This window comes from Aulonocara stuartgranti (genome assembly GCF_965226115.1).
Source record: "Aulonocara stuartgranti genome assembly, chromosome: 19".
NCBI lineage: Eukaryota > Metazoa > Chordata > Actinopteri > Cichliformes > Cichlidae > Aulonocara > Aulonocara stuartgranti.
The window spans coordinates 1,287,770-1,313,680 of NC_138955.1; the positions used below are offsets into that span (position 1 = coordinate 1,287,770).

Sequence of the window (25,911 nt, forward strand, 5' to 3'; positions counted from 1 at the left end):
AGCATCTAGAAAAAAAGACAGCATAACCGGTTACTGTCAGTGAAGAGGATGTAAATCAGCCAGGACAACTCATGAAACATCTTGTTCAATCAGGTTCTACAATGTAGGCATCAGAAAATAAAGATTCTTTTTAAAATTTTCCTCATTTTTTTGTTTAGAAATTAAAGTAAAATTTGCATTCCCCTCTTCTAATATTAGAAGATTTATCATTACATTAGTATAACACAAAAAACAGCTGGTAGAAACATAATTCAAAGAGCTACTTTTGCTTGCTTACTTAGATTTCAGACCCTGTACTTTTTAACTTTTACTTGAGTAAAGAAATTGAATCAGTACTCTAACTTTTGCTGGACTGTTTTTAGACAGTTGTATCTGTACGTCTGATGAAGTATAGGATTTCTGTACTTTTGCCACGACTATTGTTAGCGCCATCAAGTGTTGTTTACTAATATGACAAGTGAGAGAGCAGTCTGCTCGGAGACATATGAAGCGCTTTACCCTGGTTAATGGCAAAGCTAAGGTAGGGGTAGCAAAAACATAGTAGCCAGAAACCTGCAATCTCAGCAGTGACTGAGCCACTGCTAAGTAATCATCACTAAAGTAGTTTCTCTTGGCCACACTGGCCTTAGAAGTCCCTTTGTTTTGTGAATCCAGTTAAAACAAATGTGAAAGATAATCTAGTCTTATGTGCCTTTAGCAGTGACATTTAGATGAGCTAAATATGATTCTTGTAGTGTTTGAACATCTCAACTGTTAATGTTTATATTGTTGGGACATAAGAGTGGGGTGGACTCTGCTTCTGATTTGATTATTGCAAAAGTCATGAAATGTAATATATTGTAGCTGTCTACCCGGCAATGACAGCTCTGCTGCTAGCATGGCGGCGGAGAGGGAATTTGTATTTGAAAGACTATCAGTGTAAGATGATGACAATGTGTTACACAGACTGCTGAAGCCGCATTTGCTTAGGACCAGAAACGGCCCTAACCAATCTGGCGCCCTAGGCAAGATTTTAGGTGGCGCCCCCCTACATCAGCAGTGTAGTGTAATGTTGTAACAAATAATATTTCTATTAAATAAGCTTTACTTTGCATTTTAATTAACGTGGGATTATTTTTTGTATTTAGAAATAATAGTACCAACTTTTTTTTTTTTTCAACATTTGTGGCACTGGCGTGGCGCCCCCTGATGGACGGCGCCCTTAGCATTTACCTATACGGCCTATGCCACGGGCCGGCCCTGCTTAGGACTGATCTTCCTGGGCTATTTTGGATCAGATGTTAACAAATTGTCATGTTTAAAAGAATTCATAGCTAATCGCTAACACACACACACACACACACACACACACACACACACACACACACACACACACACACACACACACTGTATATATCCAGCAGTCAAATTCATCTTTTTGTTTTGTGATTGGAGGCCGTGTTGTTGAGTGTACAGATTAGGCCTCTGTAACCATAACTAAACCTAAAACGAACAAGAACATTTACATAATTGATAATTATGTATTATTAACATTATACCCTATAAATCTTTCACTTTTTCTTAATGTCACTGTTATCTTAAAACTGCATCCAGACATGCAAGGCTAGTAGTGCATATGCAGTACTGTGCAAAAGTCTTGAGCCGCCCTTCGTTTCTTTATATTTTACCTCCAAGCAGATTTTCTTGTAACTTAAAGCGGTCTTGAGCAACAGTTCTCTAGGCTTTCTGAAGTCTTTCAAATGTTGTCTTTGGACATTGGCTGCCCTTTCCCTCATGTTCTAGTTCAGTCCTTGTAGCTGATCATCTAGAAAGCATCTTTAATATCAACTTCATTTTCAGCATGACAATAATCTCAGTGGTCATGCAGTAAGATGATATCTGAACAGAAAAACACCCAAAAAGTCCTTCAAGAACCCCGGAGAACTACTCCTAAAGACTACTTAAATAAACTGAACAAAGCTTGTGGAAGAGAGTTCAGGATTTGTAGAATAAAGGTGGTTATACTAATTATTGAGAGGTTTTTTTGCACAGTACTGTAGACTAGCATGACACTCCCATGGTACCAATAGTAATGCAAATAATATTTTCAGACAGCCTTAAAAAACAGCAAACTAATCCACAATAATTTCTTTAAATAATGAATCTATTCTGTGTATCTCCACATATTTAGATGTAAAATCTGGCAAAAAGCCTAAAAACATTCCTCTTAAGTCTCTCTAAAAGCAAGCGAGATCTTTGCTGTGTTGTGTGTGGCTAGCACTGTTGGTCTCTAGCAGTAGTGTGGATCTGAGCAGGCTGTTCAATAATTTAGCATTAATGCAGATTATGGCAGGACTGGCCCCCTCAAAGCAGATTAGAGTCCCTGCCTGTCTGCCGGCTGCCTGTCTGTCACCTTGTTAAAGATGGTACATGGATCATATGCAGTTTGTATTCTGCAGGTGAGGTGTGTTATGTATCACTGCAGATGTACGAAAAGGGTAAATGTGTAGTTATCATAGTAGTTTTGTAGTTTTGGGAGGATGTAACACTCCTGCTCTTTCCCTGTCTATAAGTAGTGGGAAAATGTGCAAGGTAAGGGTGAGTATCTGTGACCTCAGTTTCCCTTGGTTACAACATTTACAGAGAACAGTAGCAGCTTCGGGCTGTTCAAATTTTAATCTGCTCTTTGCCTGAAGAAACACACACCGAACAAATTGTACTTCTAATAATGAGAAGTGCGGCTTTTTATCTCTCAGGCTTGATTAAACCTGCGTGTTGTGAAGAACATTTTGAAGCTTCCTCAAATATTTTCAAAAAGCAACGAGGAGAGGTCCGTGCCAAACAGCACGCTGTGGAAAAAACAGAAGGAAAAGTGCAGTGAAGAGGAGCAGGCTACACAATTCCTTGATAGCTGGTGAACCGGCTTTGTCAAACCCAGGCATCTGTGTGTGTGTGTGTGTGTGTGTGTGTGTGTGTGTGTGTGTGTGTGTGCACACTCTGCACGCGTGCACTCACAAATTGGCCATGCCATGTATTTCTGGGCTGTGTTTCTCGGGGGCTTTTGGGATCTAATTTATGGCGGACGGGGGGAAAAAGAAAAAGGTTCATTCGTTTGGGTTTGCCATTTAAGCTTGAATGAGTGTACATGAAGAGAGGACGGGAGGAGAACATGCATTTAGAATGGGTTGAATGGGTGGAGGAAGAAACATGAGAGGATGTTCGGCGTACTCGAGGACATGGAAAGTGGACTTTGTCCGTGATAAAAGAAACACACCCCCACCCCACTAAGAAATACAAGAAAAAGTCTAATTTTGGGACCCGGGCGGCTTCTCATACATGAGCTTTGAATGCATAATGAAAGCATTTTCTCTGAGGTTGCTTGCTCAAAGAGTCTGGGATATGTATTTATAGCCAGCGTGTGTGTGTGTGTGTGTGTGTGTGTAAGTGTGTGCTCACTAACTTGTTTTTATATTAGCATTTCAATATCCGCTTAATGAAATGTTTCTTATTTTCAGCATCAGTGGGCGCTGCTGCTGCTGCAGTGTGCATCTCTCTGTCCTCCTTTTCTCTGTGCTGTGCATCCACTTCTCTCTCTCTCTCATGCACGCACACCCTCTCTCGCTCTCTCTTCCTGCCCGTCTTTCTCCTCCCTCTGTTTTCCTCTTTATATTCTCTTTAATTCCTTCATCCCTCCCCCCTTTTTTTCAACTTAATCTCCCTCCCTCCCTCCCTAACACACTCTCTCTTTTGCTCTCGCTCTGAGTCGTGCACATGCAGACAGAGGGAGAGGGGGGATGAACGAGGTGCACACATGAGGATCTCCTGAACTGCCGGGGCAAGGCAGGGCTGGTGAAGAGAGAAGAAGAAGAAGAGGAGGAGGAGAACTAGAGGAATACTGCAGTGGCCAACCAGCTTCTTTTCCCTTCTGTATTTCTTTCTCTCTCTCTCTTTTCTCGCTGCTCCACTGCTTCCATCCCCTTCTCTCTCCCTGTGCCAATTATACCATGAACCTGCCTGCTGCTTGTTGCTAAGGGGAAGCCAGCCAGGGGGAGCCGAGTGGACCGGGCGATATTTTGTTGTTAAGGTAATAAAACGCTTCAGTATCAGCAACTGTCAGGTGTCACAGATGTTGCACTGCAGACGTTCGCCTGCCTCAAGTGAACAGGGCTTTGGGACTCGCTGTTTTTATGGCTCTGGCTGTAACTGGAGCACGGCTTGTTGCGTGGCTCTTTCTGCAAACTCTCTGCCAGTTTTATTCCAGTTTGTTTCAGTTGACCGGGCATCTGTGGACTCACAGGGGGTCTGCCTCTGTGAATATGTGTGTGTGTGTGTGTGTGTGTGTGTGTGTGTGTGTGTGTGTGTGTGTGTGTGTGTGTGTGTGTGTGTGTGTGTGTGCAATGTCCTTTTGTGTTTCCTCATGAATTGGATTTTGCTGCGTGCTTAGATTTGTGGATATGCATGGGTAGAAACACACGCACACACACATACACACATGTGGTGTACATGAGGGCATATGTGGCCCACTTGGGTTTCTTTCAGCAGCTCTCAGTATGCCTGTTTCATCTGTTTCTCTTGGACAGGCGTCTGTGGGTTTGCATGTTTGAGCAGCTTCATTAGAAGGAAGTTGCTCTCCAGAATTACAGCTTTGAACTACTGGTACACTATTGTTTTCTTCGAACAGGTGCTATGCAATCCATACCTCCTCTGTCTGTATACGACCCTTGAGGCAGGCGCAAAGATTAGCTGTCTAATGTGCTCAGACTCTAAAAAGAGCACAGACGTGTTAGCCAATGAGGAGTGCTGCACTCTGCACTTCTGGTGGCAATAACAAACAGTGAGGAAAGAGCGGATGATTACTTATTCACTCATGCGCATCACCATGCTCTACGGTGTAATAAATGAAAGCTACAGTGACGAAGCCACCTTGCACGGCTGCTGCCCTTCGAACCGGTAACACCGATGATTCCCCCCCCTGTCTCCGTCACGGCTATTGTCTTCAAAAGTTGAAGTAAGTTGTAACATTGCGAGTTGCAATTATATAATACAGCCACTCCAAATCCCCCATGCCAGCTGCAGGTTTAATGTATGAAGGTTTCATTTGAGCACGCTCACGTGTCCCTGTCATAAAATGCCATCTGTATCCACTATTCTTTGCCCCTCGGTAGCTTATCACAGCTCTGTTTAAACACGAATAACTGTCAACAACAATGAATTGCAGCTTTCTTCTCTCACACCAAAAATTAAGGATGTGTTAAACTATGTGATCTACTTCCTCACCAGTCTCATCTCCCAATTAAAGGACCAGCAAATGGTTAAAAAGCCATTTTACATTTTACAGGTACCTCGAATGCAAAAGGAGCTGAGAGGGCTTGTGAAGCACCAGTCACCAGGTTATGAAAATCCTTACTTAAGCAGAATTAATTCCGTGTGTGTGTGTGTGTGTGTGTGTGTGTGTGTGTGTGTGTGTGTGTGTGTGTGTGTGTGTGTGTGTGTGTGTGTGTGTGTGTGTGTGTGTGTCTGCTTAGAGAAAGTAAATAAATCCCTTAACAGCGGCTCTCAAAGCATGAAGCCTGGGGGAGGTTAATGTTGGGAGTGCAGGCAGATCAGAGGTAACCATTGTATGATTGCAGCTAATGGAGTCAACATTTACTTATGCTGAAGATTTTCTTCTTTTTTTTTTGGGTTGTATGGAAGCCCCAAACGCAATTTCATTGTTCTTGACAATGACAATAAATAAATAAATACTAAATACTAAATACTAAACAACAACAAACACAGTGGCCAGCGCTAACCACGCTCAAAGCCACTATCGGTATCACCTCGGTGAAGGTTCATTCATTATGAACATCAGCTTTCTGTTAAGATGAGTCATCAACGTCGCAGCCGCACTCAGTGTGTGCTGAGGACACCGACATCTGTGCTTTATACATAATTAGTGCCTTCCTGATTCCTCCTTGCTGACACACTTTACTGCAGTGGCAGTTTTATATAAGATGAACTCAGATGAGGTTATCTAATAGTGTTAATTGCAAATATCTTGTGCATCTACCTGTCTGCATACGTCAGTGTTTTGTTATGCTATTGAGCCCACTACTCTTCCACATCAGCGCTTCTTCATTGGGCTACTTTGAGTATTTCCTTTGAGGTAATTATTAACTATTCCAGTTGTCCTTCCATTATTTCCAGCTATTTATTTCAACCTTTATCCACAAACTGTTGAGCATTCCCAGCTCAACTGTTACCACATCCTTAGCACTGACTTTATTTATGTAGTTACAGTCTTTATTTTTCAAATTAAACAGAGCTACACGCAACCTCTCGCACAGCCCCTGGCAACTGCAGAAACACCCGCTGAGGTTAAGGTATTGTGTGTTCACGATCTGGCTTTGTGGCTTATTTATTATTCATCCTACATCGGCCTACCTGGGCCCTTTTATCTGCCTCTGCTATGACAGGCGTCCTCTTTTCTTTCTTTTTTTTGCTTTTGAGACAGCAGCATGCGTTTTGACAGCTGAATGTCACTCCGATAAAGGCTGGAGAACTTTTGGTTCTCGGGGGAAATGCAGTTATCGTCTGATGTTTGTTGTTTTTCATTTTGTTTTCTTCGACCCTTCAGCGGATGCCGGATGCTGTCTTCTAATGGTGCGTTTGCTTTTCTCGACAGGATTTAGAGAAAATGGCAGAAGGGTCCAAAGACCAGGGAGGAACGGGCACCGCTGATCCCGAGGAGGACTCCCCCAATATGATCGTCTACAGAAAGGCAAGTCTGCGTGTGCTTTCTGTGAGATGGGAAAAAGACTTTGCTGAGAGGCAGTGACCCGTATACGGGCTCCTGACAGCTCACTGGTCTGTATGAATGTGTATCTACCTCACACACACTGGTTTCACTGTCAGGTGTCAGGAAGCCTCTTTCCACTGTCTTACAACAAGCTCCTGTCTCTTCGGGACCCACTTCCTACTACTGTATCCCAACACTGGCAAACCCGAGCCCAGCAAAGTTTTAATAAGTTTTCAATCCCTTCGGTGGATGGTTTTGGCAGCAAGAGGGCCTTCGGTGACATGTGTAATTACCACATCCCCATAGTGCCTTCACTTCCACTAGCTGCTGTTTGATTGGAAAGGTTCAGCAGTATTGGAGGTTAATGGTGTCGAGTTTTTTGGCTGGGGAGAAGCGGCTGATTCTCCAGGGCTGGTTCTTTCTCCTCAACCCACGAATTACTTCTTTATTCCTTTGCGAGCACTATGACAGCCCACTCAACAAAAAAGAAAAAAAAAAGAATTATACAGCTTCTTTTGATCATTTGATCAGACTTTAACTACAGGATCGGTCTTGGTTATGGTAAAATATGAGCTACGAGCCTGCCTCTGTAAGCTGCCCCCAGTCTCGTGTTTCATCCTGCTTTTAATCACCGTCCCTTCATATGTCCAGGCAAACAGATTAGGGAAGAAATCCAGAAGAGCAGGTGTGAGATAGATGTTGACAGTAGCGGCATCGCTTGATAAAAATGTTTTCCTTTTAGGCATGTTGTTAACTATGTGCCACTGTGGAGCTTTAAGGCCTGGTGACAGCCTGAGGAAATCTTTGTAATAAACACTCGAGTGTGCCACTCACCTGGAAAAAAGTGTCAGGCTGAATCTTGATGAATCACTTCTCATAATGATGCCGTTGGCATTTTGTGCTATGATGGTGTCACATGCATTTGGCGAGATAAGAGTCGGTGGAAGTGCATTGCCAGCAACAACTCGGTCGTACTGTAAACACTCTGCCTGCTCGGATAGCAGCGGGGGCGTTTTACAATCTCCCATAATGATCGTCAAATCAGCGCTACCAAACCTAGATTTCATGCCATGTGTCATAACTGTGGCTCTTCTACACGGCAGCAGGTTATTTATGCAGCGTTGTTCATGTTCATCCATTCTGAGAGGCTCTCGAGTTGGTAGAGGAGAACATATAGCTGCGGTAACACCGGGTACTTCCACGGATTTCACTGTACAGCTTCGTTACGTAATGCTACACATGTCTGGAGGCGGCGTATTTAAGAGGCTTGTTGGGATGCTGCCTTAGGGAATATTCATCATTCCATGTTTTACTCACATGCAGTGACAACAGACAGATGATTCAGATGACAGGATTTTCCGCCTTTCCTGTTTTTGAAAAGGCGATTTTTGATTTGAAGCTTTTGAGAAAAAAGCCAAGCAGCCGGATAATCGAAGGTATCTTTGACAAAATCTTGGAAAGGATTAAATACTAAAAGCATTCGCTGCGGTCTAAACCTGGTGGAGTTTCTTGCATCGTTGCTTTACCTACGTGCCTGTCTAATTTAAGATGTCGAATAGGTCAAGCAGAATAGAGAGGTGCTGGGACTTTGAGGGCTCAGCGCGCATGGCCTCTGGACTCAGTGGGTGGGCAGCCTGGCTCAGTGTGAAGGTGCTGCATGCAGAGAGGCAGATGGCCACCAATATGTTGTGCCGCCTGGGAAAACACTGGCAGCCTCATCCTCAAGGCTCAAACCCACAGCTGGGAGACATCAGGATGTTTCTGCAAGGAGGACTGTGCAGACTCGATCAAAGGATAAAAATATCGCAAAGAGAAAGTGCAAAATGCATGGATGCTTTAAAACGCCTTCCCTTCTGCTGCCACATCTACTGCAAAAAGTGTTAAGTTATCGGTGTGGGCAGTTAGACAAAGGTGAAAGTGATGTATTTAGCCATTAGAGAGGCTGAGTGCTCGCAGAGAAGAAGAGGAGGTTGTCTCTGTCCGTGCGGCGTAGGTGCTGCAGTACTATCTTACTCTGTCTCTGTCCTCCTATGAAAAGAAGGGGAAGTGAAGCAAAACAATCCAATAACTGCAGAATGTCTTATTACCTCGGGAGCTCGCAGGAAAGGGGAAAAAAGACGTACACACCCTTGGAGACAGCTTGATGCACGCTACCTGTTCATTGTTGTGTTTTCCTCTGCCACGCTCATATGGTGGAGATGAACAGGACTGGCACTGAGGGGGGGGGGGCACAAAAATGAAACTCCAAGCGCCACGAGAAACACTACAGTGCAGGGAAATGCAATTACTCTGAGGAGAGAGGCCACACACTGCTCGCAAACTATTAATAGCCAACATCTCTCGTCCCTGAGCGTGTCGTTCGCTTCTTCTCCTCCACGCTTCGGCCCGAGACTCTTCCGAATTGTGACGCCTGCCTGGCTTTTGACACACGCAGCTAATTAGACGAATTAAAGTACCCCTGTCCTGCCCAGGGAGAGTCAAGGATTTGACTGCTTCCCACCTCCCTCTTCGCTTAAGTCAGGCTATTAAATGTTAGATTGGATAATCCTTGGCAGTCTACATGTACCCAAAGGCGAGTTTTACAGCTTTTTGTGTGTGTTACAGCCCACGAGACTTATATCTAGATGGAATTAAGGGTGGCTTAGTGGGGAAATATTAGTAATGAACCATCATACCAGGAAGTTTAAAGACACTACTTGGTGTCAGTGGACTTTTGGGATGTGCGTGTAAGCTTTAACAGTCTGTTAAGAGACAGTGCAGTCTGGTTCCCAATTACAGTGGTGAAGACACTCCAAAAGTTTTCATCATTAGTGCGAGAAAAGCCTCACATAAGATAAAGTACAGAAAATCTACACTGTCAAGGACAGTGAGGGGTGGGTTAGTGAATGGATGAACTGTCTGTCAGATATTTTTGGTCACCTGAAGCGCTGCCTCATGGTGATTGTAGCCACAGTGGTCTCCTTTCTCTTCAGTGGTCTAGTACTGATCTGTGTCCGATCAGTTATTTAATCACTGCATCTACAGAGGTGGATGAACCTCAGATACTTGTCTACACTGGTGGCAGTACTTTTATTGTGCTGATGTGTTTCTTTCAATCAGCCGGTGCGCTATAATCTCCAAAGCAGCTGTTAATTTTCCTCCATATGGTAAATGGTAAATGGCCTGTATTTATATAGCGCTTTACTAGTCCCTAAGGACCCCAAAGCGCTTTACATATCCAGTCATCCACCCATTCACGCACCCATTCACACACTGGTGATGGCAGCTACATTGTAGCCACAGCCACCCTGGGGCGCACTGACAGAGGCGAGGCTGCCGGACACTGGCGCCACCGGGCCCTCTGACCACCACCAGTAGGCAATGGGTGAAGTGTCTTGCCCAAGGACACAACGACCGAGACTGTCCAAGCCGGGGCTCGAACCGGCAACCTTCCGATTACAAGGCGAACTCCCAACTCTTGAGCCACGATCGCCCCAAATAGATCACTGGGTGCTTTGTTTTTAATTTTGAACATCTGAGGTCATAAGTTGTTTATATGTACTACTTGTGTTTATTATCAAATACCAGAAATGTTTTCAAAAATATTAGCATGCTATAATACGAAACTACAGTGAAAGTGCCACTTAGCCCGGCCTCGCAGAGCTGCAAGCATTGCCGTAGACTGTCGACTTTCTTTTAGTTTCCACTGTCCCTATTTCTTTATTTCAGCCTTTCTTTTGCTTCTTGATGATTAATAATTAAAGTCCATTTCAAGCATTCCATCTTGGAAAAAAAATCGGGTCCTCTGAGACATCATATCCCCTCTCTCACCGTTCATTTATTCATACCAAGCACATTTTTTTGTGATGGCTCTGTATTTTTGTTCCTGTGTGTGCTTCTAAACGTGAGGAGAGTCGGACCGCTGGGGGAAAAGAAGAGAGGCTGGAAAACGATATATGTATAAGCATGAAGTAGAGCTGGGCGATATATTGAGGGTTTTTTTTAAAAAAAAATCGATATATTTTTATACGAGATATAAGATGTGACAATATCCTTTATATCGATATAGTCTATGTTACGTTATAATTATAGTTGTGGAGCCGCAGGTTTGCCTCTCTTTCGTCTCTACGCAACGTTACTCTGCCTCGCCCCTCCTTCACTGAACACAGCTCCCCCTCCTCCCCCATCGCTTCACCTGCAGGAAGCGACATGATGGACACGGCAAATCTCCGTTAACGAGTTATTGCGCATCGCCCCGTGCGTGGGGCTGGACGCAGTCAACGTGTTAACGAGCTAACCACGCTAACGCCATGCAGCCCAGAGGGGCTGCACGGCCTAAAATCCTTGCATTCTCTCAATAGTTGACAGCGCGCCTTTTGTATGAATTCTGGTTGTGCTTGATGGCCGCAAACCGATCTTAGGTGGTACACAGCGCTCAGCAATCTGTCAATAAATGTTTGAGTACGACTTTGCTAAGCTACGGAGCTGCACCGCTTGATGGATTGTCGGAGCATTACGGCTACCGAGGAGCCTCGTGGAGTGATACGTACTGTGCTTCAACGTAATATTACCGTATTGTGTGTGTATAAGGACCATAAATGGCACCTGTTAAGAGACGTGGTTACGAAGCGGATTTCAAACTCCAGGCTGTCAGTCACGCAGTACAAGTTGGGAACAGAGCAGCTGTGAAATCTCTTTGTTATTGTGCTCAGCGTCTGTTAGTTTACATTCTGACTGCACAATTGTGAGCTCTTTGTTATGCACAAAAACAACAGTTTTCTTTTATTTATGGAGCATTATTATTTAATAAATGCTCCTAATTTATTTTTGAGTAGTTTTTTTCATGTACATCTATGCTGTATGTTAATAAAAGTGCCTGTGTGACATCTGGGACACAGCTTTGACTATGAACTCTCTTTTTGTTCTTACTGTATGGCTTTAAAAAAATATATATATCGAGATATATATCGTATATCGCCATCCAGTTAAAAAATATCGAGATATGAATTTTGGGTCCCAGCCCTAGCATGAAGGGTTAGAAACTTGTGTATCTGGATCGTTTGGACACATCTTCACATTTGCTTGCACGTGTGCAGCATTACGATACGTCATGATGGGAGCAGTGACAGAGTAATGTCCGGTTTAAGACCTTTTAGAAACAGGACAGGGGGTCTGCTCCACTCCTACATCATCAGTGTAAAATTACACTAATCACACGACTGGTTGGACATTAACTTTCCCTCAACTGGCAGAAGATGAAATTACTGTAAATGGCAACTTCCTGAACTACTGATTCCCGAGCTCTAGCAGGGAATTACTGCAGCTTGGATCTGAAGGGGCACGAGGACACTCTAGTTGCACTGGTCAGAAGGTAGCTGCCCGTGCGTCACACTCTCTTGGCACTCTTAAGTGCCCCTGGGGGCCCGTGAACGGTATATCTCTCCTCTTTTAAAGCTAACCTCCATCCGAAGTGTCTAGAGCCACTATTTACTGTTCCAGTATGCACTCAAGATAGAAAGGCCCAGCCAAACACTCTGGATATCAACTACCATTTTTAACACTGTCTCCCCTTGCAGCATGGGAGTCTTTATCTGAGGCGCTGGCATGGGCTGAACTGTCAGGGTCACGCTGAAGCCCGTGTGCCTGTATGCTAAGTGTCAGTGTGGGTTGCTTTCCTATTTGGGTCAATAACATAAAACAACAGTAACAGCACAAAGCTTTATCTCTTATGTAACCAGCTCCGGTGTGTTTAATACGTAAGCCAGTCTCTTCTTTCCAGTAAAGCAGATGGAGCAACACATGAAAATCCACCGAAATCAAATCATAACTGGATAATAATTTGGCGTTTTTGGCAGTCTGCCCCTCGTGTTGACAGGATTATTCACCTCTTCCATAGAAAAATCACTGTGACTAAAATAAAAGGCTTTTCTCCAGTGAGGATAGTCCTCCCTGCGCCAGTGCCTCTCCTGCTCTGCCCGTCTGTTTGAACATCGCTAACAAGGTGCTCTTAAAGAAGCGCATTTAATAAATGCGGCCGGCGTTGAGGTTTTTTTTTTATTGGGCTCGCAGCATAAAGCTGTGTATACAGAGTGACGTTAATAGTGAGTTTGATGGGGTGGATCGGCTGGCGCTACTCACAGCTCTCTAGCAGAGCGGATGACATGGAAATACTGGAAATATGAATAAAATTACAGCAATTGACTCAGAGAGGATTTCCACAATAGATAAAATTCCCATTAAGTGGGGGTTAATGGTTAATGGCATCAGTGAGGACACTGTTGTCCAGTTAAACCGCTTTTAATGACACTGATATATAAACTTAGCATAAAAAATAAGGAAATTTGCTTCCTTTATGGCGATAAAGCTTATATTATATAATTGGAAAGTCTGTCTATGTCCCCTTAAATAGTGCCCCATTTGTAAGAAATAATCGACCAAGCACAAATTTCCTTACGTTTTCTGCTAACTTTAGAATCAACTGTTGTATAATCACAGCTGTAAATCCTAGTGGGTTACTGAAACCAGCTGTGACATTTGTAAGCTGCGTGAAAAGTTGCTGGTTCTCCACTTGATAATCAAGCTGTAGCCCCACGGTAGCGCTGACACGCTTAATTAGGAAAATGTAAAGAGAGAGCAGGCTATTACTGCACAACATGGTTTTGTCACATTTTTCAAAACAAATGCATTCATTGCGGCAAAAATAATAATTTCTGACACATCTGTATTAATATTATCTTAAGTGTGCAAAGCGCTTGTCAGGAGGACAAGCGATTAAAAGGGATGTCGCAGATGAGAGACACATTAAACACAGACTCAAAGACGATTACTTCTAAAGTCATGGTAAGAGCCCTCTATTTAGGGATGTCCTCCTGAGAAACATCACACCTCATGAGGGTGGGCTGAGAAGCAGCCACGGGGATCTGTAGCCGGATTCTTGCTGACACAAAAGTAAAAAGTCAGCTGTGGATTGATGTGGTCAGACTGAGCCATGCTCGATTTGAGATGATGTTGCCAAGAGGTGAAGCGGAGACAACAAAAGAAGCAGAGAGACATGAAGGATCCTGACAGGTGACATCTGCCCTGTGAATTTGTTTTTTCTTACTTCCTTTTGAAAGATCAAAATGCATTTGTAGCAGTAACTTATTGAATTTTGCTTTTATGTGCTCTTATTTTTACAACTGCTGTCATTAAGCCAGTGATAGATTCACTTTGTTAATTTGTTGAGCAAAGGTCATTCAAATGTCTCACCAAACAAACAACTCACAGGCTATTTTATTAGGTACATGTTGCTGGTGCTTAATTCTTCATGACTGAGATTCAACAAGGTGCTGGAAACACTCCTCAGAGATACACAGCTGCAGCAGGTTTGCTGCTCTCATGATGTGAATCTCCTGCTCCAGACTCAGGTTGGCATTTAAATAATAGCCAATGCGTGTCGAGAAATTATCCTCTACATTATTACACCAGCACCAGCAGCCTAAATGTTGTTTATCCCAAATTCTGACCCTGCCATCGGACTGTCAGAGCAGAAATGGAGACTCATCAGACGAGGCAACATTTTTCCAGTCTCCTGTGTTACTTGTAGCCCCAGTTTCCTGTTCTTAGCTGACAGGAGTGGCAAGTGTAACAGGTCTTATGCTGTTTCTGTTTTCAGAGATGCTCTTCTGCACACTTTGGTCACAACGAGTGCTTTATTTAAGTTACTGTTGCCTTTCTATGTTGCATCTGTTTGGGAAAATCAAAGTGGATCAGCAGTTCCTGAAATACTTGTGTCATGTGATTGGTTGGACAGTTATACCTGTATTAAGAGGTCAGTGAGTACATTTGTGCATGCAGCGTACAGAATGAGAATAATTAGCCATTGGTCACATTTGACTTAAATTAGCCAGCTGATTGGCTAATAAGGATGCACAAGCAGACCGCTCATTTGTCCGAAACGATCTTTAAAGCCACATTAAAAATCAATGTCCATAGTCCACTGTGGAGATTTTCCACATTTAAAGATGGAAAAAGGATCTGAACATTTCCTATGAACGAGACCCTGCGACTGTATTCTTCTACCGCTCCATTCTTCCTTTTTTACAACGTTATCTTCTGCATGTGTCAATTTCAGCTGTAACTGTCACCTGACTTTTTCTTTAAACCCAGTGAGATCTTCTCTAGAACTGCTCCATGCTCCATCTTGTCCCATTTTCACGTCTCATCAAAGTGGAATGAGGATTTTATCACTGCAGACAGTTTTTCTTTTCCACTGATGGTGTATTTAATCCTTGTGCCGGTGGATCGGCAAGTGATGAATATGTCCTCAATATGCTGAATCAAGCTGATGAAGTACGGCTCCCTGATGGAAAAAAACGAAGCTCGCTGCATGTGCCATTTCACTGAATGCTTCATTAGACGCCTCTTTCTCTGCTCAGACTCTTAAAAGAAGCGTTCAAAGAATGAAAAACAACAAAAGAAGGCACATCTTTCAAATGGCCGTTAATTACTTCTGACAAAGACGAGCACAATGCGGCACCTTTCAGCCTGCTGCACAATTACAACTTTGACATATACCGATCGACAGCACTTTGAGCAACCATACAAATGTACTCCAATTGTGGCACCATCTGCACACCCATTTATATTGTTTACAGACACATCTGATGGGTCGATAGAGAGACACGTTGCTCAGAATAAAAGCTCTGACTCAGATGAGCAAGAGACAGACGGCGAGTATCATCTGTGTTCTGCTGATTCGCAGGTAATGATGGAGTGTCAGTTGGTAGAGTGGTGTGACTCTGTAATTGTCTCTGGGTAAAGGCTGAAGCAGGGATGAGTCACCCATGCCCCAAGTGTTAATTACCCTGGCTAGCTCGTCTGACTAAACATGGCTTGGAGGTCGGACCAGACCATTTAGTTCTGTTCCAGAGCAGGGACCTGCACCCCCCAAAACACATTCCCCTCTACTTGGGTTCACTTTAGACCACCCCGATTCAGTAACTTTGCCTCTTGGGATGCCTGTGTTGAGCTGTGCACTGTCACGACACTTCCCCATCACTTAAAAATTAATTGGCCAAACGACTGAGATGTCCTTGCACATCTGTCCGTTGCAGTTGCCGCCAGAGTCATAAAGGTCTAAATAACCCATTTGTCAAAAGCGACTCTGTTGTCCCGCGGTACGTGGGGGGATTTCAAACTGACTCTGTGACATTAGGAAGGCTGTACAAGTTTCCATTATGTTAGATAATCACTGGCACATTTCTCCTTGTTTCCTTTTTTCAGCTCGAAAATAATAGAAATGTCCTTGCGGGAGACCTTGCTGTGTGCTGACTCCTATTTCCACTCCAATTGTTCTGTCAATAACTTATACAGCAGAGGCCCCCGGTGCTTAAAACAAAGCTGTGATTACTTTTATCAAACTAAGTGAGAGGAGGGAAAGTGAACCTGAATCTGAGGCTTGGGTGAAAGTTAAACCTGCTCTTAAACTTTGGTCTTTCAGGGTTTTTAAAAGTAGTTGTTTTGATCTGCTTCACGCCTTCCTTTACAACCAGTTACTTGGATGCAGTGTGAGCTTAATTCATTTAGACACTCCGGCATCCTGCCTTTAATTTGACACCGCGGCATTTGCTTTAGTTGCAGATTGGTCTTTATTAGCAGAAAAGAGAGGAAGGGAGTGCCGAAGCTTTTAAGCTCGTCGTAATCATCAGAATCGATCAGGCTCGGGGCAAGAGGGACAAAGGCGGTGATGATGGTGGAGTAGGATGGTATCACCAGAGGAATCCAACGTGGTTACTCCCACATTTCGGAAGTGCAGCTGGTGGAAGGCAGAAAACGTGTATTGATAAATGTGTGGATTTGTTTTCCACAAAAAGAGCTGTCGGCCGCTGTTGGTTTTGCTGTGACGTTAATGTTCTCCCAAAAGAATCAGTCACACAATGCTGTAAGAATTACTCTCAGGGCAGCTAAGAACATAGCAATGTACTTTAAATCATGCAGTCTGGCTTCATCGCAGTGGCTGGATGTTCAGAGGCTTTTTCCTAATCATAAAAATGTCATTGCCGTCTACTCACAGCACTGCCTCCAGACCTCAAGGACCGGTGACCTGCAAGGTTTTAGGTCTCACCCTGGGTCAACGCACCTGAATCAAATCACTAGTTCATTCCCAGGCCTCTGGAGAACTTCAAGACTTGTTGAGGGGGTAATTCAGCCATTTAAATCAGCTGTGCTGGATCAAGGACACATCTGCAGAACACCGGCCCTTGAGGCCTGGAGTTCCCCCCCCCCTGCCTTATGCGGTTCAGGTGACGTGTTTGTCATTTCTAACAGCTACAGTGGAGGAATCACAGTGACTTGAAAATAATGAAGAGTCTACTAATCCATGCTTACTTCACACAATGACAAGCCAGGCGCGAACATAAGAAAAACAGATATAGTTTTGAAAAATAGTCGCAATCTGTTGTAGATCAGCTTTATTCAGCTCCTTCCATCTGTTTTCGTGTGCATAGTTGACAGCAAACCTATGAATGCCTTGTCTAACAGTGTGCATTGTTATCACCAACTGCATAATTTATCTCCTCTAAGATATGCAGAAGAGTTCTTGGCGAGAGTTTGCGGAGGCACGGGAACGCAGCCAGAGAGAGGCTTCATTCAAAAGATTTGTTTTCCTTTTGGACATAGCTGAGCCTATAACACGATATAGCAGAAAGATAAAATAAGCTTAAGCTTTTTTTTTTTTTGTGCATGGTGGCACAGAGAGAACAGCTGTATGCAGACGAGGCCATGTTCACATGCAACATGAATCACTTGTACTTTGATTAGTGGACATAAGTGGACTAATACAAGCTGGAAGAGGTAAAACAGCGTTTCCTTTTTCTTCTATATAGTCTTTAATCTGTTTTATATGTATATAAGTTTGAGGCAATAAATAAATAAATAAATATAACAAGAGAAAGCCTGAAAGAATAGTGTCCAAAAAAGAAAAGGCGCACCTCTCCAAGGTGTTTCCATGGAAATGACGATGGTTAAAGTTTAAACAAAGTTTAAACATCAACATAAAATAATTCATAGCCGATTACAGCATGAAGTTACTTTTAGCTGCTCCCTTATTCACATGAGGTTACCACAACAGGTGACTCCGCATGTTTGCAGATTTTTATGCTGGGTGTTCTTCCCCGACGCAACCCCCGAAGGGATTTGTGCGTCCTCTCAGGATCATACCGGGGATCTTACGCTTGTAAGGTGAACGTGGAAGCCATTGCACTACAGAGCTGCTAATACCCTAAGGCCTGGTCAAAGAAGAACCTTCATGATTTAACACTGTCTAGGAAATAGTAAGACAATTCTGATGTCCTCCAAAGCAAGTGTGGCAGAGCAATCCCTCCACAATCCTTCTCAGCATTACAGCCTGCTGTCACAAGCAGATAGCGTGCAGTGGGGGGAAAAAACACTCAAACGGACACCACTCTTCATTCTGAAATATGTTGAGAGGATTTTAGATCACAAAGCATGCCTAGTCTCTTCTTAAGAAGCCTATTCAATAATTCAAGGGGGCTGTGATGGTAAGGTTGCAAGTTCTAGCTTTGCAGGCGTAATAGATGGTTCATTTTTGGCTCGCCTGGGGTGAAACAATAAAAGATTTATGAGAAAATTTGGTTGCTTCCTATTAATGCTTTGGTTAGCAGTAAAGGTGGTCTGTTGACGTTATAGACAATCGATGAGCAGTAAGTAAAGATTTGATGCTATAAAAGACTGGAGCTTCTGTGTTTTACTATCTATTGATTTCATTATTCAGTCAATTAGCCAACATAGCTCTGTGACATATCCTTTTTTGCCTGCAATGCAGTTGTGCGAGCTTCCTCAGGACTCATGTAGTTTCATTAAAAGTCATTAGTGGATGACAATTGGACGAGTGGTGTGTAAGAGCGAGGATGACAGGGTGACAAAGGCCAGAACTGTGAACATCTCTGTGGCAGCTCCTTATCAGGAAGAGGAGGCATGCCCTCAGGGACTGAGTGCAGCAAAGAACATTACGAGTGTACGCCGCCGCTTGATGCCCCACGGCACTGCGAGATGAGATTTTATCACCACATGTACGCCCAGCTGCCTGGATTTCATCACCTGTAGCTGCAAGTTGGAGGTAACAAGGCTTTATTGCCAGCGAGAGTCGAGTTGTTTTCATAGCTCTTCGGCAAACTTGAAATACTCCTCTAAGAAAAATGGCCTAATGTTGCATGATATTACAAATAAAACTGCTGGTGAATGTGCTGTCTGATAGCAGGATGGACTTGTGTGAGTGTCTCAGCATCTGTGTGGGTTCTAAAGTTCATTTCCGCCTCCACTGTGTTCCACAACACCTTCTCTTTCCTTTATGGTCCTTTTTCAATTTGTCCCTCTGTTGTCACTGTGACATCCTTTACCTCTAAAAACCCATCAGGATCCTTGTGCATGAAGAGAGGCAAAAAATGTGTGGATGACAGAAGCCAATGAGGAAAAATGGAAGGGCATGCAGGGGAGGGCGCTTAATAAAACAAAGTGCTGTTGTAAAGAGCATCTCCTATACATCTTTAGAGGTCAAGGGCCTCTCTTTCAGGAGAATTTCTTGTAAACATAGGAATTCAAAAGGAACAGAGACGAAAAACAGCATCGTTATGAGCCGAGGTATAAAACGTGTGGAGGACTGAGCCATACTCTGTGTCCCTGGAGGGAAAGAATGTGGAGCAGTCGAGCAGATGGCATTATAGAATTATGACATGAAACGAGAAAGGGAGGAAAAAAATCCTTTGGATCAAAACTTGGCTAAGCTGATTAAGATGTGATACATCATTTGGCTGTGAAGTGTTGCTATATGCCAAATGCACATGCATGCATCACTGATTCAACAGTTTTCTGGTGATAGGCTAATACAGAATATGTACGGACGATGTAGGCGTGAGTGCGTTTGTGAATTGGATAGATGCGCATGTGGATGAGATGGGTTTGGATCGAGTTCAGAGAGTCGACTTTTATTATTATACTGTTACTAAAGAACACTATGTAATCTCAACTAAAGCCCCAGGGAGCTGGCTCCATGTCTTTTCTGTTGCAGGTCGATCAAATATCAAATTATCACTTTGAAAAAGGAACATGGAACAAGTCAGTGTTACTTCCAATTTCTAAAGAAGGAATCCAGAGTAAATATTACAAGTAAGGAGGAGGTTCATTGGGGAAATCACAGACTCCCTAATGAATTTGTAAGTTTGCTTATCTGTAAGTTTAATGGCAGTTTCATTTTACTGGAGAGAGACAGAATATCAACCAACATTATATTTTTAAAAACCACACACACCACTTAAAAGTTACAAATTAGTTTGCATGCGGTTGACTGAAATAAGATTTTGATCCACCACTGCGAGCAGGACCATGGATTAAATTCTTGCAGGCCCCCTGTTCAAGAAGGCACATGTACAGGCCCATCATAGGTTTGCCACTGAACATCTAAATGAGTCAAAGAAGGCTTGGGAGAAGTGCTGTTGTCAGATGACACCAGAGATGAAAAATCAAGCTCTTTGGCATCAAGTTGATCCGCCATGTTTGCATGTTTGTGTCATACTCAGCATTTCTCTTCGAAATGCTGAGTATGACACAAAGAACACCATCCATACAGTCAAGCATGGAAACATTGAGCTTTGGGGCCATAAAAATCTTGGACGCCAACCTCCCTTCCTCAGCCGGAACACTGAAGAGGAGTCTTCCAGTATGACAATGATCCAAAACATACCGCCAAGGTAAAATGGAAAGGGGAAGCACATTACAGAAAATGTGTGGAGGGAGTTGATTTTGAGTTTTAAAAGATTTAGAGAGTTTCTGTAGAGAGGAGTGGACCAAAATCCCTCCTCAGTTATGTGCAAACCTGATGACCAACTTGTTCGCAAATATTGATTTCTCCATCAAGCACTAAGTAATGTTTTGCTTGGGGATCAAATGTTTATTTCACTCAATAACATGCTATGCAATTTATAGATTTTATGTAATGTCTTCTTTCTAAATCTATAGTTGATATTCTGTCTCTCTCGATTTGTAAGTGAGAATAAACCTTCAAATTCAGCACGGGATCAAATGATTACTCACTGTTTTCAACTTCTAAAGCTAAAACATGTCATCAAGGCACCCCCCCCCCACGGCCTCTGGTTTCCTCCTGAGAAAGCTTTGCATTGCAAAGTCTCCTGCGTCTCCCACATCAAGAGCAGACCTGTGTGTCCACTGAGGGACAAGGCCAACCTGGGCATGCCTCATCCTTTTCCTATTAACCCAATTCCCACCAGGACTTAAGGAATGGGACTGAGGACTCAAAGAGTGGCATGTCAGGGGGCAGTGACAACATGAATATAGAGAGATGGTACCACCTCAAACCAATTACATGCGGACATTATTACACAGTTGCAGTGCCCCAGATCTGAAGATGAACTGAGGCTATTGATCAAGAAGATGAGAGCGATTCAAAGAGAGCTCGAATTCAGCACCACCTCTGTCTCACACACACACCAGACCTGAGCCCCTCCACTCCCAGGTGCTTTAATCGCTGCGCACCCTTAGAATAGCGCAACATTTCATACCCTTTTCATCTCCACTTTTACAGTGAACACTCTGTGACATGGAGGCAAGCCTTAGACTCCGGTGACTGAGACGTTACGGCAGCGAGTGCACGAAGAAATCAAAAGCCGCTAAATGACAGAAAACCCTCTCTTCACAGATCTTTGAAACTAGCAGTCAGGGAGACAGTCGCAGATGCTTTCTGTGTGGTGCAGGCTGTTAGCTTTCTCTGCATTTGTTTGCATCATACCACCGCCCTCTCCGTCTCTCATTTTCATTTCTCACATGCCACAGTCCTGTATTGCTTTTCTGTCTCAATTAGAGACTAGAGACCAGAGATATTCTCCTCTACTGCTCCCACATTGACATACACTGAGTCCCTCGTTTAAAATGCAGGTGCCGTTAGAGGTGTTTGCATTCAAAGTTGCACCCCTGCATTTAAATTGCCATGAGCAAGTGATCTCTGAGGTAAATCTCGCAAAGGAATGAACTGCAGGTAATACACAGTTCACTCCCAGTGGGGAAAATTACCTTTGCCCCACTGGTCCTGTGGCTGTTGCTCATTTCTGACATGTCTGATCTCATACACAGCAGAGTATGAGCAAGCCTGTGAAAGCAGCTAGTCCAATTCGAGGCTGCTGTTGTCCTTCATTTGAGGCAGTTTTTGTTTTAAAAGTAGCCCCTGTATCTGTGCAGTGCACTTTGTTTTTAGAGTGGACAATCTGTTCAGAGCAGCAGCAGACTCCTTTTTTCCCCCCCACTGCACTCGAGCCCTTAGCAACCCATGGAGTATCTAACAACAGACATTTACAAGAGGGGAGATGATCTTTTTCTGTCCTCCTTGAGTCTCATCAACAGAAAGGTGACCTGATGAGTCACTATGGTTTGTGGGCAGGCTTACGCTCGCCTGACTATAGGCTGTCTTAGCCAAGCCATCTTTGCATTTGCAGTTTGCTCACAGCCCCAAAGCTTTGATTTGTAAGCATCTCATTTGACGCTGGAGAACAAAAAAGTAGCTTATTAATTCCTATTAAAAAAAGAAAGAAAACCCAAAAATGTAAAAGAATGATTTGAAAACAAGATTATCCCTCTTGTGCAAAGAAGTGGATCTGTAATTGTAATTTAGTCAGGCTGGCACGCTGCCCAGCATTTGAGCTTAACTTGGCAAACTTTTAATTGCTCTGCTCCTCTTGACACCAGTGTTGCCATAGAAACGTACGCCAGTTTCCATAAGGGATCCTCGACCGGCCCAAACAAGCAGCTAACATCCTCATCAACACTTCCTGTTCCAGCACATGGGTCTGACTGGTTTAAAGTGAAGCTAGGCATCACAGTTGCACACTTCTGGATCTCATCAGTTTCCCTGAAGAGCATCCGGCAGTATGGGCAGCCCAGTACTGGCTAATTGGACTTTCCATACAACCCTATACCTACGTAGTTCTCCTTGACAGGAGCTCAAGAAACTTTTAATGTTTGTTGCGTTTTCATTTGCAAATGAATCCACCCAGCTGGAGCAAAAATTCCCCTGAAGGGGCAGGGTGTGTTTGCATGGAGAGAATGTAAATATATATATATTTTTTAAAATCACTAAAAACTAATTGATTAGTGACAGGTTCACAGATCGTTTCACTGATCCACGGACGTGCACACATAACGTTCAGCAGGCTTTCATGAAATAATGTTACTAAGAGTGCAGATTTGAGTGAATAGGGTTCATTTTCTCCGTGTTTAGCAATTAACTTTAGTGCATTTATGATCCATTATCGCTAATGATTACAGGAATTACGTATGAAAGGCGCTGGCAAAAGTGAAAATGGCTTCACTAGGGTGTAAAAAGCTATTTTTTTTCAGCTGCAGGACCTGATGGGAAAACAGTTGTTTATTGCAGAAAAGAAATGGCTTTTTCTGCAGGGCATTCCCATGGAGATGGCAATTTAGAGAAGAAATGGATCGCTGAATATGTCTGTTTCGGGCCGCCGACGCCTCAGTGAATTGCAATACCAGACGTAGCAGGTGATTTGGTGTCTTTCCTGTCCACATGACTGCGCACAGCTATGTGCCAGTGTGTGAGGGAGTTCACTCAAATGTGATTCATTAACACATCTCTAAAACCATCCAAGTTTCCAGCCATCACAATTTCCTGGCAGGGCTTTTCCATGGGAAAGAGAAGGGGCGTCTTCTTTCTCCAGCAGGCTTTATTCTCACCTCGTTCCCCAGGGCACCGCACACCAGCTGGAACTCGCTTAATTATGCACCCAGTTTGGCGCAGAGGTCAAAGTGGCACTCTGAGGAGTATTATATGACAGTCTAAGTTATTTAGCAACATCCACCAAGTTGTGGATGAGAACACTGATTTTTATGAAGAATGTTGCAATTGTTTTGCAGTATATATGTGCTTACATACATGTTTAAATTGTGTTCTTTATTCATATGAGAGCAACTCAACTCTACTCAACCAGCCAATATTAGGTACATCTTGCTAGTACTGAGCTGGACCCATAGATGCCCTCATTGTTTTGGAATAGATTCAACAAGGTGCTGGAAACCTCTTCAGAGATTTTGGTCCATATTAGGTTGATAATATCAGAGAGTTATTGCAGATTTGTTGGCTGCGCATCCGTAATGCTAACTTCCTGTTCCACCACATCCCAAAAGTGCTCCACTGGATTTAGATTTGGTAGCTATGGAGGCTACTTGAGTACAGGGAAACCAGTTTGAGATAGTTTGAGGTTTCTGACATGGTAAAGTGTCCCGCTGGAAGCAGCCATCGGAAGATGGGTACACTCTCATTAGGAAAGAGCCCTAAGTGTGCCAAAAAATATCCCCTGTACCATTACACTGTCTCCAGTCTGAATCAATGATAAAAGGCAGGATGATTCACCATACCAGCTGAATGTCAGAGCAGAAATTGAGACTCATTAGACCAGGCAACGCTTTTCCAATCTACATTGTCACATTTTGGTTAGCCCATGGAAATTGTGGCACACACCAGGAGTACCTGGTGTGGTCTTCTAATGCTGTAGCTCATTTGCTTCAAGATTCAGTGTCCTGTGCATTCAGAGATGCTCTTCTTTGTTCATAGTAGGTGAATATTTGATTTACTGTTTCCATCCTTCAGCTCGAAGCAGTCTGGTCATTCTCCTCTAACCTCTGGTAACAAGGCCCTCACCAAATAATTTCTCTTTTTCACACCATTATCTGCAAACCCCTGAGATGGTTGCACAGCAAAATTGTCAGTTTCTGAAAATCTCAGAACAGCCAACATCACGCCATATCTATTTAAATAAACTGTTGCCCTCATTCTGATGCTCAGTTTAATCTTCAGCACAGGCTTAAATGGTTGGTTATCGTTAGCATTTATTAGCAGTTGAACTAATAAAGCTAACAACTACTAGTCATAACTGGCAACTAACAGAACTTATTGTTATTATTTGATACTGCAGCTAATTCAGCTCCAGTATATAGGAAATAAAAGTTAAATATTAGAAAATAATTTTGTATTAAAACAATTATCTTACTTTAAATCTTATAAGTCCAAAATACTAAAAGTTAGTGGTAACAGAGATTATATATGTAAAATGAAATGGAAGGATGCAGGCCACATTAATATGCCAGTGGTGTCCTGCTAGCCTGCAAGTGTCTGGAAATGTAGGTACTGCAAAATACAGAGATTATAACAACACAGTTGGAATGAAAGCAGCATGAAGGTCACTGTTCTATGATTCAGAAAAGGGGTCAGTGCAGCCATCTGCTGAGAAGGAACAGAGTTCAAGTTTAAAGCAGTGCACAGGCACACAGCAGCAGAGCGCAATCCAGAACAATATGTCGAAAGAAAGTGTGAACGTAGTAACCGAACAGACACGACAAATGATTTGGAAGTAAAAAAACAACCAGTATGCTGTGGGGCAATGGCAAATTAGCAGCTTTGAGGGAAGCTCTGTTAGGATAAAAGAAAAACATAATGATGACACGATGGTGGCCATCTTTAGCCTTTTGATGTGCTAATCCTGGCTAGTCATGAAAAAGCTTTGTTTTCTGGAGGTTTGTGAAGAGACAGATGTGGTCTTGACTTTAGATCGGTGGGTGAAGAAAGGACGAAAAACAATAAGGTTTATCGGTTTATAATGTGTTTGTGCTAAGGTCAGATATTTTGTACTATTTCTGAGACATATTCATATTTTTTCAGACTGTTGAGGTCCTGGTAAAGTCAGCAGATTGCCTATAGATTATAGTAAAATAAGTAATGAAATAAGGAGTGGATTTTTATTTAGTCACATTATAGGAGCATGAAGTTGGCAGTGAAATCCAGCTGCTTTCACTTACAATATCTTTTTTCATAATCTTCTGTAGTGAGAATGTAATGCCATCTCCAAACACAAATGAATGCTTGGATACTGAAAAGAAGACAAAAGCAGGGCTGCTTCAGGGAAAAACTTGAAAACCTGAAAACTTTTCAAAGCCTCATCACTGTTTCATTGTCACACACCCTAACACTGATGTCAGAATCATCTCCAGGCCAGACATTTTTCTTCTTTGCCCACCACCTAGACATCGGTCATTTTCCTCACTGCCCCCAAATCTCTTCCAACAATGACACAGTATGTGCCCGAGTCTCCTGATGACTG

General features: G+C 43.1%; 1 protein-coding gene across 4 annotated transcripts in view; it reads left to right on the forward strand.

Moving 5' to 3' along the window:
- The first annotated feature begins 440 nt into the window (after positions 1-440).
- Positions 441-25,911, forward strand: part of LOC309695882 (regulator of G-protein signaling 6-like) — a 48,685-nt gene continuing 23,214 nt past the window's right edge. For 3 of the 4 annotated variants that reach the window (XM_082516858.1, XM_082516859.1, XM_082516860.1), the window contains exons 1-2: positions 441-520; positions 6,644-6,739. In XM_082516858.1, the coding sequence (XP_082372984.1) occupies positions 485-520; positions 6,644-6,739 (132 nt within the window). In that variant the 5' untranslated portion in view covers positions 441-484. Of the gene's footprint in view, positions 521-3,428; positions 4,064-6,643; positions 6,740-25,911 lie in introns of those variants that run through there. The other variant, XM_082516857.1, reaches the window with a different exon arrangement.